This window comes from Cavia porcellus, unplaced genomic scaffold (assembly GCF_034190915.1).
Source record: "Cavia porcellus strain 051 isolate PalLab524CR breed Dunkin Hartley unplaced genomic scaffold, mCavPor4.1 scaffold_8, whole genome shotgun sequence".
Lineage (NCBI taxonomy): Eukaryota > Metazoa > Chordata > Mammalia > Rodentia > Caviidae > Cavia > Cavia porcellus.
The window spans coordinates 50,240,459-50,253,079 of record NW_026947491.1 but is presented as its reverse complement, the minus strand read 5'-3'; the positions used below and the strand labels follow the sequence as shown (position 1 = coordinate 50,253,079).

The following is a 12,621-nucleotide window of genomic DNA, read 5'->3' as shown; positions in this document are numbered from 1 at the left end:
AAGGAAACCAAGACAGCCTCCTTCATTTTCCTCTTCTTCCTTGCAGAACTCTTTCCTGAGTGCAGGCCTGGGTTCTGGGGCTCATCAGAGTGCACAGTATGCAACAGCAAGGTACTTCATTCCTTTCTTTACTGTTCAGCTTGTGTGAAAAGCACAGTATTGGTGATTCCTAACTGAAGTGTACAAGTGCTAAATATTTGGCCCCTAAGTAAATGAATATTCTTTGATTTCTGGTTTCCCTTCTAGACTGAGTCAGGTTTCCAGTTTGTAGGGTTACAAGGTGGTATACACAGTGCTTTATCACTTCCTGTGCTTTCTATCTCTTCTGTGTTTCCCCTTTGGTCAAAGCCCACCCTACTGAAAGATGGAGCAATGAGTGGTATCACACTGAGGCTGGGATGAGTGATCACGAAGGGGTTGAACTAGGATACCCTGACTCCGTGGTCTGACCCAGACCTTTCCCTGAGTCATGTGGGGACATTCAGTTGCTCAGCAGCACAGGACTGGTGCCTGGCTAAGCTGCCTTTCCACGGTGTAGGCTAAGATGGCCTTGTTATTATTGGGTGTCTTATACAATAATCTCAGAGATGCATTATGGTAGTGTGAGGTCAGCAACAGGCACCTATGAGGATTTCCCTTCTGTCCAGTGTTGCCATATAAGGGAGTCTCACCCAAGCTCACCTTCACTGTTCCATGAAATTTTGAGAAGCCAGGCATGGTGGTGTATGCCTGTAATCTTGGCACTTGGGATTCTAAGGCATGAGTATTACAATGAGTTTGATACAATGTACTACATAGTGAGACTATGTCTAAAACAAAATAAAGCAAAGCAAAACAAAACAAGACAAAACAAAACTTCATGGAACTTTCAGGCATTGCACCTATGCCCTCATGAACTGGGACACACTGTTGCTTGGTCTGCTCAGCCCTTGTGGGACATGGTTTGTGTGCAGTGCCTTGGGAAAGTTGTGAAGTACATTAGGCTCGCCATCTACTGCTCCGCTTTTCATCACTATAGGCTTTGGATTTTCCCTTCAGAGGGGAATCTCCCCTTCCACAAGCTTCCACTACTGTTGGTACAGGATGGCCAAGCCCTACTGGGATCTTCTTAGATGATACTTGCTTTATCTGATTCTGGGGCTGTCCAGAGTTTGTAAATAGTGGAGCATATAGATGCAGTCTTTGTTTCTTCCCTCTAGAGAATTTTGTGACCTCGTGTCTGTGCCATTCCTCTAAAGAAGGAAGGAAGGTGTGATCTGTTGACCAGACTTGTACAGTCTATACTACCTGGGTTATCTGACTCTTGACACCCACACTGCCACTGGGTATTTCCCATTTTTGACCTAATACCCATCAAGACAGAGAGAAAGAGAGAGAGAGAGAGAGCCATAGGGCACGAAGAGGTGACACATCTTCCAGTTGGACTTGAATTTCTTGTAACTAGGTTAATTGGTATAATGTATCCACCTATAAAAATTACAGGGTGGCTCACTCAAGGATCATGAATCTGTAGCAAGAGGTGGAAGCTTTCCTTCCCTGTGTGTTCTAGTGGACTGTCAGCCTGGCTTTGAGGACCATCTTCTGCTGTTTCTGAGCCTTGTTCTTCTTGGACTCCACTGCCCAATGGCAGCGATCATGGACTTAGGTTTTATGTATCGCTGGTTTAAGAACTGTAATCTAGTTCCCAACCTTTCGGAGAAGTATGTCTTCATCACAGGGTGTGACTCTGGCTTTGGGAACATGCTGGCCCGACAGCTGGTTGAACGGGGGATGCGGGTGCTGGCTGCTTGTCTTACTGAGGAGGGGGCTCAGAAACTTCAGCAGGATACCTCCTACCAGCTGCAGACCATCCGACTGGACATCACCAAGACGGAGAATGTCAAGGCTGTGGCCCAGTGGGTAAGGGACCAAGTAGGTGATCAAGGTAGGGCAAACTGCATTCTTTGACCTTCTCCAGTTTTCTTAGTGTCAGCATCTAATAGTCCCTGCTGTTCAGATACACGGTGGGTGGGGGGGTGATGAAAGGAGCAGGACTGGAAGGCGCTGGCTTAGCTGGATTGCAAGCCACTGTGTGGTCTGGCCTTGGCCTGTTCATTTTTGGTTTCCTAAGAAGTTTCTTTCCCAGAAACTTAAACACGCAAGTCTCAATAAGAAATAAAGAAGGGAAGATATGTTCTGTATGTTCAAATCTTGAAGGATGGAGGTGCCTTCTCAGAGATTTCAGTGGTCCTATCATCCATCCTATCAGAAAAGCTAGGGCAGCATCGGGAACAAGACGTTGGTTTCCATGAATGGGGCATTTGCAGTTCTAGACTGTGTCACACAGTGGAGTGGCAGATCTCTTAGAAGCTGGGAACTACTTGAGAGTGGCTGTTCCCACTGGGAAAGAAGGATGTGAACCAACAGTGTGCAAGAACTTGCCCAGAGAAATTGCAACGTGCAGGTTGTAGGTACAGGATCGAGAGGGACAGAATTACATGCTTGTAGAAGCATCAGTAGCCTGGGGAATTCCTCATTCCCCCAGAAAAATGAGGCTGGGCCTCTTCCTAGGTGGGGATAATGAGCTCTGGGGCCCAAGAGGAACCAGACACAAGCTCTTTGTTTTACTTTTCTCTTTAGCATGTATCCTGATCTAGAACACAGTGCATTTTACTTATTTATTATCTATTCCCTCTGCTGGAACAATTTCCTGACAGATTGGTTTCATTTTTGTTTTTATCTCTTCCACTTATTTTATGTTCTTATTACTTACAATAGTGTCTGGTATCTAGGAGAGGGCTTAACAAGTATTTATTGAATAAATTAATGAGTAATTTAGCAAGGCTGAACTTTTCTCTCTACCAGGCTGTTTCAACTACTTTCCTATATTCAACCTTAATCCAACAGAGTTTATGACTCATCTAATATACTGTATTAGTTTGCTCTTGCTGCTGTAAATACAGCAGCTTAAAGAACACACCTTTATTATCTTGTAGTTTTTGGGGGAGAAGTCCAAAATGGGTCTCAGTAGGCTAATATGACAGTCTCCACAGAGCTATTTTCTTGCTAATATGACAGTCTCCACAGAGCTATTTTCTTTCTGGGGTCCCCAGGAAAGAGTCTATTTCCTTGTCTTCTCTACTTTATGGGGACTGCATATAGCTTATGCATTTTTTGGTGCATGGTCCATTTTCTCCATGTTCAAGACCAGTAAAGTTGAGCTATGTCTTCTTCATACTCTCTCCATTTCTTTGGTTCTCTAGTTTCTGCCTTCTTCTTAGAAAAAGCCTTGTAATTATATTGTGCACATGAATACTGGGTAATCTCCAGTATTTTAAGATCTACTGAGGATCAATGTTAATTTCACCTGAAACCATAATTTCCTTTTTCCTGTGGTCCAGCACATTGACAGGTTCTAAGAATTAAGATGGTGACATTTCTTAGGGACCATTTCTATTCTCCCTATGCCACTGTGCAACATCCTTGATCTAAGAAGCACTAGAAACTGTAGGTAGAGAGAGGGTAGACAGTTACTGCATGCTTTCTTGTTGCCCCTGAGAATCTCTGGATATGAGGTTGGCATGGCCCAAAAGCTGTTAGGCTTGTTATCACTGTTCCCTGGATATTCTTTGCAGGGGGGAAAAAAGACTAGAACCATTGTCTTCCTTTCCCAACAGGTAGTGTATCCTCTGCTGGAGCCCTTTATCAGGATGACTAGAGGTAGTGATGGTATGCCCCATCCCCACAGGCAGAGACTACTGGAGTTTTATGATCTTTGGATCTCGGGAACCTCAGTTTCTCCTCTGTAAGACAAGAGAGTCCTCTTAACTGGGGAGGTTCTAAGTCCTGCCAGCCTGTTGGTTTTTTGAAGTCTCTTTAATTGGAGGAAGGCAGGCAAACATGGGGCATGGCCTGGCAAGGATGCCATGGGATAAGTGGACTAGAATTGTAGTTTGCTTCCAGACCTGCCCACAGGAGAGAGGTGACTGTACCAGGCAAGGTATCTTGAAGTTCTGTTGGCCAAGATGGGGCGTGAGATGGGAATAGGGAAGGAAAGGAGCCAAAAGGTGGGATTCATGGAATCCGTACACGAAAGAGCTAGAACAGCCTACTGAGGGTCATCCTCCAGTGAAACTGTACTTTCAATATGTAAAACAAATGAAAGTCCCTTCCCTAGCAGGCTTGAGGGACAGGCTGGAGACAACTACTGTAGTTCAGTCTGATGCAGAACTTGAGGTCCAATGCAAGAAGGGGCTTGCCAAAAGCTGGAGGTAGAACCAGGCCTAGAATTTGAGGCTCTTGAGCCCCTGAAAATTATACTTAGTATGATTTATCCCCATTTCTACCAATCCAACCAAATAGGAAAGACTTTTAACATTTTCCCATAAGCATTTTATTTAAATGTCTTATATATTTATTTGTAAATAATATTTTATCTTATCTATGAGATCCTTAAAGGATAAGACCTTTCTTGTTCATTTTATATCTCATTTGCCCTGTAATTGGCAAAGAGTATGCGTGAGTGAGTGAATGTGTGAATGGATAAATGAATAAATGAACTGACTTTGGTAACAGTTTAAATGGAGTTGGCTTCTTGTACTTTAGTGAGTAGAAAAGAGGAAGCACGATTGGTGAGGAATTAAACATTAATTCATTGTTATGAAAAGCATGTCTCTTATCCCAGAACTAACTTAGATGGTCATAGCTACATGTATCCTGGATTATAGCTGGTACAGAACTCCAATTAACTGAATCAGAAAAAGTGTGCTGATAGAAGGGAACACTAGTCAGCAAAAGGTGTATCATGCTGTTATAGCTGCCTCACTCAAGCCATACTGTCTTGTGTCTTGCATACCAGCTCAGCTATCCTTGGTGACTGGGGCCAGTGGGTAAGTGTCCCTGGTATTTTCTCAGAGACACTGCTGATTGTTGTGTATTTCTCTCTCCCTCCATTTCATCCCTAGGCCTCTGGGCCCTGGTGAACAATGCTGGTTTGGGCCTGCCCAGTGGTCCCAATGAATGGCTGACCAAAGAGGACTTTGTAAAGGTGATCAATGTGAACCTGGTAGGGATGATTGATGTGACCCTCCACATGCTGCCTATGGTCAAGAAAGCCCGGGGAAGGGTGGTCAACGTGTCCAGCTCTGGTGGTCGTGTGGCTGTCATTGGTGGTGGCTACTGTGTCTCCAAGTTTGGAGTTGAAGCCTTCTCTGACAGCATCAGGTGACTGGGCCCTGGGATCAAACTGTTCTAGGTGGGAATCCAGGGGATTTTAACTTAGAAAAAGAGGGCTGGGTTCCTAGCATGTGTGCAGGGCCATTCTGGAGCAAGGAAGCTAAAAGAGCAGCAAGAGGAAGGCTGGATCTCAGTAAACCTTCCCTAGCTACCAAGAAAAGAAGGGATGTGAAAAGGTGGGATACAAATAGGAGACAGCCAGTGGGGCTACCCAGAATGAAAGAAACACTATGTGTGGGCCTGTAGGAATATGAAAGAGTTCCCCAAACAGACACAGAGGCCAGGGGGCAAAAGTGCCCCTGGGAGATCCTCAGAGAAGGATACTGCTTTGTATAGATGCCAGCTCTCCTTCTATTGTATAGGTGTGGGGTGTGGGGCTGAGTATAGAAGGAAGATCTTGGCCTAAATTTCCACTGACTTCCTGCTGCATTGCCTAAGTGCAAATTGTCCAGAGATTACTGGATGAGTTTGGGAAAGGGCTGAGATCCTTGGGAAGAATTTGTTTGCATAAATGCAATACTTGGGCCAGCTGCCAAGGGTGGGGTTGTGTGTCTCCAAGTTCCTGGAGAGACAGTTCCCTCCAGAAGTGACTCTCCTTAATGACTGTCACCTTGAGGCCTAGACCAAAGGAAAACACTTATTTTCCCAGGCGTGAGCTGTACTACTTTGGAGTGAAGGTAAGCATCATTGAGCCTGGGAACTATAAGACATCGATTCTGGGAAAGGAGACCATTCCTAAAAGAATGGAAAAGCTGTGGGAGCGACTGCCTCAGGAGACCCGAGAGAGCTATGGAGAGGAGTACTTCCGCATCTGTAAGTTCCAGGGAGCAAGCCAGGTCCTGGGTGGGGGCAAGTAGATTTTGAGGTCTCTGATTTTTGGCATGTAGACAATGGGACTCAGGGTCTAAGGCTGCACAGATAGTGCAGGGCTGGGGTTTAAGAACAGAGGCAAAACCATGTCCGGTGTAGAGATGTTGTTATTCCTTGTACCTTCTCCCAAATATCAGCATGCAGGTGAGTCATGTGAAAAAGCGCTGAGATTAGTACAGAGAAGTGAACCAAGTTCAGACTTTTACATGTATCAGCTAAGAGACTTTGGATGTTTTAGTAGTCTTAGTTTTTTCCCCTGTAAAATGGACCTAATAACAATGCTGACTAACAGGGTTGCTATGAGAATTAATATGTTTGAATTATTTTGCATTGAGTAATTGTTAAACAAAAAGGAAAATAAGTACCTGGATCTTTACAAGAATGGGTTCCATGGTGTCTCCTTTCCTTTCTCTAAGCTAAGTGTCCCTGTGAACCTTAGGAGCTTTGGAGGGTAAAGCAGGGACATCTTAGATGTTGACTATCTTGCCAAAACTTCCCAGTTTGGGGATGGATGGAGCCTGCTCACAGAGGAACCTGAGGCAACCTGACCTGAAAAGGCAGTGAGAGAGGGATTGTGTCAGACACTGGAGCATTTCCTGGCAGGAGATGGAAAGCCCTGTGTAATCAGGGAGCCCCATGTTCACTCAGAGCATCTAATCTCAAAGCTAAGTTGGTTTTAAAAGCAGAGGAGACACAAGAATTGTAGGTCTCTGTATTTCATAGCTCCCAGTGCCAGAAGGAAGGAAGCCCTTTAGCCTAGAATAACTTCTGTGTACACCTCTGTGTGAGTAACTTCTGTCAACAGAAACTGGCCCTGACACAACTGGCCCTTGTTGACAGGGGCTGGTTTTGAAAGAAGTTGAAAGAAGGGACTGCATTGTACTGATTAGGATGTTTCCTTGGTCCAAAGTGAAGCAGCTGCCATTGGTTCTGCTCCTGTGCCCTCTGGGCCTCAGCTGGATGCTCCCATGTGTCGTTAACCCAAATTTTTCTTTTCCTCTTTTATGTGGCTTCTGTGAGCATTCCAGAGAGGCAATTTTCTGTGTTGGTGAGGCTCTTAGAACCAGCAGGTGCAGATTTCAGCTTGCATGCTGGCCTTGTGCAAGTTCTTCATTTTCTCATCTTCAGTGAGTTAAATGAATGTAAACTCACTAGGTATAGAGTAGCATTTGGTCCCTAGTAAGAACTATTTAAGTTTTTGATTGTTGTTATTATCATTTCTTAGACTGAGTACAGCCTCCTATTATCCATTATGCTGATACAATACCTACAAACTATAAATTCTTATATTAAAAATATAAAGTGATGAATTTTAAAAATATACCCAGAATTGCTAAATGGATGTGTTAATCAGCTTTATATTGCTATAATAAATGCTGCAAGATAATCAATTTATAAAGAGAAAAGTTGTTTTTGGCTCACAGGTTTAGAGGTTTCAGTCCACAATTGGTTGCTTTGGTGATGGCGGCACATCATGGTAGGATTGTGTGGCAGAGCAGAACTGCTTACCTTGTGGCTCAGAAGCAAAAGAGACAAAGAGGAAAGGAGCTGGGTCCTGCAGCCCCCTGCAAGGGCACACCCCGACCTGGGCTAAAGATCTCTCCTCAAGCCCTACCTCCTAAAGTTTCACTACCTTTCAGGCATGCCAGGTTATGGAACAAACTTGGACACATGACCTTTGTGGGGATGTTACAGATCCAAACTACAGCAACATACTAAATACAATTACTTGGTCAAATGTGGTAGGGCTGAAACTTTCTGACAGGAGTTTTAGTGACATATTGTCTTAACATCATATATTGACAGAATTATAAGCCAGGACACAAAAATCTATTTTTTTCCATATAATATAGCTTTTACCACACAGGCTTCGTGTGGGGTGAGGAGTTGGTGTGAACAGAAGTGTTGCCTGTAGTTCAAGACTCCATAGGGAAGACAAATGTTAGCAAAAACATATATAGTGATTAATGTGGTTAAGAGAAGAGAAACAAAGTTATGAAAGAAGAACAGCAAATGGGAATTTGGGGCCTGATTCAGATTATGGCATAGGGGAGCCTTATGTGGGTTTACTTTGAGGAAGAGTAAGAGTTAGACATTACTGGAAAGTGGAAAAGGAGGTTGACCAGGGAGATTTTTGCAGCAGGGCTCTGAGCCAAGACTTTTCAGGAAACTTTTAAAGAAACCAGTAGGGAAGCAGTGAGTGGGTGGGGCACAATCCAAGCATCAGAGCATTCTGAGAATCAAGGATGTGAGTTGATCCGTGATTGGGAAAGTTCATTTTGGTTGTGCAGGCTTCCAGGGTAGATGTGATGGTGGCTTGACTAGACAGGAGGTAGAGGAGTTGGAAAGAAGCTGGATGCCACAGTGTTGAACAGGCTACCATAGTGGTGAGGGAGAGGAAACTGTTGAGGATGGGTGCTAGGTTTCTGTTGAGGAACCTGTTGGATGGACGTGTAGTCACTCAATGATTTAGGGAAGACTCACGGAAAAGATATTCAGAGGATTGTTCAGGAGATTCAGGAGAAAGTAATCTTTTGGTTCTGAACATATTGGAATTCTGTGAGAGAAAAAACATCCCACAGGTTTATATCAGATAGAATTTTTTTAGTTACTAGTAACAGAGAATCTAACACAAATTATTTAAGCAGAGAATGAATTTGACTCATGTGACTAAAATGTTGAGCAAAATTAACTTTAAGCTCAGCCTGATCCAACCCACCAAAATACACTATTAGGAGCTGGTGTCACCCTGTTTCTGACTTTGCTTGTGTAGTATTGACCCTAGTCTCACAAACTCCCTGTGGTGGCCTTATCTCTCCCATAGTGCCTCTCTTCACTTCTCACCAGAGTGAAATCTACTGAAAAGGAGACAGTCTCCTCTGAAAATCCTAGAATTTATTCTGACCTGGAGGGCCTGTGTTTGCTGGATCAGAAGAAATTTAAAAAACTGTCCAACCCTGAACCAATCTCTATGCCCATGGGAATGTGAAGGTCTGATTGGCTGAGGCTGGATCATGTGCTCTGCCCACACTGAACATTCTGAATAGGAGAAGAATGTATCCCCAAAGGGAAATCTGAGACTGCTGGGAAAAAGATGGCAGTGAAGTGCAGCGGTGGTGGGGGATTCTGAATCCTCTGTGACCTCTAAAACAGTGATGGCGAACATTTTAGAGAGTTCAATGATACAAATAGCTCACTATGGCACACATGGCATAGGTTTGCCACCACTCCCCTAAAACTTCCTTAGCAAAGAGAGGTCCAAATTTTTATGAAGATAAAATGAAATGCAGATTCAATCAGTGTCTAAAAATTTCACAAAGCCATTGCCTAAGTAAGTACTGAATGCAGGCAGCAGAGATTGTAAAGTCTCTAATGCAGTCTATGAACAAAACTGTACAATAGCCAGTTTCCTCTGGAAATCACTTGTCAAAAACAATGTATTGTTATGCTGAAGAACAGTAAGGATTTTACAAAGGCTGGTTCTTTTATAGTGTACACCATGATTTCAGAGAAACATTTTCAGATAATGGCAACTACTTTTAGGTCAAGGTTTCACTAAGTAGTTACACTAAATTTTCCAAGAGTTAGCTAGTAGGATACAGGGGCAAGAGAAAGGGTAGATCTGAAAGCAAATACAGTATCATGCAAGAATTGTGCAATAAGGGGTAAGTGTCCAAAACAAAGCAACAGTAAACAGTAGAGACACTTAATTTTGCAGTCACAAAGCTTCATAGAGATGATAATGAATGCCTTAATGAGTTTTGAAGGATAAATTGGAGTTCACCAAAAAGGAATGATGGCAGATGGTTCCTACAGAAGGAGGAGCATGGGTAGCTTTCAGGGACAGGGGACATCAAAATTTAGGTTGGCTTTTCACTGCAGCAGTGCCCTCTCCAGGAAACTGCAAAGGAGTTAAGTTAGCTCTCCTGTCTGGGGTAAAGGGCACTTGAGTGACCCTGGCCTGTCTTTACCAGTCACTCAGAAGAATCTCGATCCTGCCTATCTGGATCATCCCAAAGTTATGGCAGCTTTTGTTCTCCAATTTTAATCTCATAGACGGATCCCATAAAGGGAAGTCTGACTCTCAGACTCCAGTTTCTTTGTTTTTCTTTTTTGTTTTTAGAGAGCTTGGAGCTCTCATTAAACTCTGAGCTCTCTTCCCAGTGTCTCAGGGAGGGTCCTGGTTTGGTATCATTTCCTCTCCTCATACCTGTGGACACCTCAAGGACAGAAGAACTCCCTGTGTTAGAACCCTTCAAGAGGCGTCAGTACATCAGTCGTCTGCATCCACAATGGACTTAGACTAAGTTGAGTGCAGGATAACTTTTTTCCAAAATAAATTTTGTTTTTCCTGAATGCTTTTGGAGAAAAATGTGAGAAACAGAAAAAGGGGGGAGGAGGAGAAAGAGGAGGAGAAGGAGAAGGAGAAGGAGAAGGAATAAGAATAAGAAGAACAAGAAGAAGAAAAGAAGAACAAAGAAAAGAAAAAGAAGAAGTAGAAGAAGAAGAGGAAGGAAGAGGAAGAGAACAACAACAACGAAACTCAAACAAAATAAAAGGCCTCTAACATCTAGGAATCCCACCAGCCAGAAAATAGTTTTACTTCCTTCCCATTTTTCTATGCATACAGATATACTGTTTTGTCTTGTTTTCTTTCATCATCTACTCTTTTTTTGAGAGGTTTTCTCTATGTAGTTCAGGCTTCCCTTGAACTCACTGGGTAGCTCAAGCCATCTTCAAACTCACAGGAGTTTTCTTGCCTCAGCTTCCCAAGTGCTCAGACTACAGTTGTGTGCCATCATACTTGGCCTTCTACTCTAGTTTTAATGTTTTTTTGGTCTCCAGGGTAGATATCATTACCCCTATATTACAGATAATAAAGGTTTGAACTCAAAGTCATATAACAAGTAAGTGACATGGTCAGGAGAACTGGGCATATCACTTCTCATTGTTAGTCAAATGCAATGATAGGAATTCTGTGCATAGCTGTAGAATTTGGGAGGAGAGATACGATGATTTATGATGGCCTCAAGTGGGAGTTTATGTGAGGGACGCTTGGATGGTGTTATGAAATATTAACTTGAATGGAATTTGGAAGAAACCATTTTTTAAAATAAGGAATAACAGAATGTTTCATTGCTCCTTCCCAACAGATACTTACAAGTTGAATAACATGATGCAGCTGGGAGAGCCCAGAATTACTGATGTCATCAATAGTATGGAGCACGCCATTGTTTCCCGGAGTCCTCGTATCCGCTACAACCCTGGCCTGGATGCCAAACTCCTCTACCTTCCCTTGGCAATGTTGCCCACCCCTGTGACAGATTTCATCCTGAGTCGATACCTTCCAAAGCCAGCAGACAGTGTCTGAGCTGGGGAAGTTCCAGGGGCGGATGGTGGAATTCACAGGATGGGAAGGGAGAAAGGATTGTGGTGGTATCAGACATCCTTTCATGGAAGTACTGGCTACAAAGGACACTGAGCTCAACTGACACATTGGTAATCAATGCCTCCTCTCCCCTGCTGGGAGTCCTACAGACCTGAAGTGGTCTTTGCAGATTTGAAGACCTATGACACTGCCGCAAGGACAGGCAGAATACAAATTTTTATGGGCCTGGAAGAGTCAAGGAGGAGGATATCTGAGTCTCAACCTGTTACTACCTCCGGGAAATACTCGGGATAAGAATCTCAGTCTCCTCCCTTGGGTCCCTGGATACTCACTAGCCTCATCCATACAATCTGCTAGTGAAGTATAGCAGCCAGGAGCTCAAGAGCATATTCAACTATAGTTTAAAATAGTTTTTATTTCTACATTTCTCTATCTATATGTAGTTTGAATCAACATGAAATGACATTCATTTATTTAATCATTATTACTTAATTCTCCAAATATTTATTGAGTGCCTGTTACCTACCAAGCACTATAAAGGTAGTGGAGATAAGAAGATGATGAAACTATTGTCTTGATTTTTTATGGTTTATTTTGAGGGATTTTTGGGTCATAACCCAGTATCTTTCAGCACAGATAGGGCAGTGGCAGAAGGAACAGAAACCAACAAACAAAGTGAGAGGCATGCTGAGGAGGCCATCATGCAGTAGTGTTCAAATATATCATGTTCTTCACTTAAATAAAAATATATGTTCTTGGGCTCCACTGTTAGAAAATGTGATCCATTAGACCTTGGATAGAACTCAAAAATAGGTATTTGTAATAAGGACCTGATGATTCTGGTGCATACTTGGGGGCCACTGATAGGGTTATAGGAGAAGTAACTTCCACCAGATCCCCAAAAAGCTTGCCTCCAGCTTAGTGGCCAAGACAAAGAACCTATGTATTCGGATTCTCAGATCAGGTTTTTCGGTTTTTGGGTTTTTTTTTAATAAGAGAGAATCAAGCTTTGAAATTAGTTACATTGTCAAATAAGTCATGGAACTAAATTTAAAAAAAAAGGAAATCAGCTTAAACTTTTGAAAAGACTTTTGATCTTGATGAATAATCTTGTAATAAAATTAAACATGATATTTTAAAAACTGAAA

At 42.9% G+C, this 12,621-nt stretch overlaps 2 protein-coding genes across 3 annotated transcripts in view; both read left to right on the top strand.

Moving 5' to 3' along the window:
- The window catches only part of LOC100729567 (retinol dehydrogenase 16-like), a 21,718-nt gene extending 16,611 nt beyond the window's left edge, over window positions 1-5,107 (top strand). Inside the window, exons 6-7 of one of the 2 annotated variants that reach the window (XR_010049319.1) lie at window positions 47-111; window positions 4,944-5,017. The gene's annotated coding sequence lies outside the window, so the exon portion shown is untranslated. Of the gene's footprint in view, window positions 1-46; window positions 112-4,943 lie in introns of both variants that reach the window. The other variant, XM_063254980.1, reaches the window with a different exon arrangement.
- Sdr9c7 (short chain dehydrogenase/reductase family 9C member 7) lies at window positions 131-12,621 on the top strand. The gene is made up of 4 exons (XM_003476173.5): window positions 131-1,924; window positions 4,944-5,202; window positions 5,864-6,027; window positions 11,238-12,621. The coding sequence occupies exons 1-4, from the start codon at window positions 1,624-1,626 to the stop codon at window positions 11,453-11,455; spliced, it is 942 nt and encodes a 313-aa protein (XP_003476221.1). The 5' UTR covers window positions 131-1,623; the 3' UTR covers window positions 11,456-12,621.

What these genes read in the sequence shown, in the direction of transcription:
- Sdr9c7 (XM_003476173.5), top strand. Translation starts at nt 1,624, where the DNA reads ATGGCAGCGATCATGGACTTAGGTTTTATGTATCGCTGGTTTAAGAAC. An exon ending in GGACCAAGTAGGTGATCAAG is followed by an intron (nt 1,925 to 4,943) that starts GTAGGGCAAACT and finishes TTTCATCCCTAG; the next exon opens with GCCTCTGGGCCCTGGTGAAC. An exon ending in GCCTTCTCTGACAGCATCAG is followed by an intron (nt 5,203 to 5,863) that starts GTGACTGGGCCC and finishes TTATTTTCCCAG; the next exon opens with GCGTGAGCTGTACTACTTTG.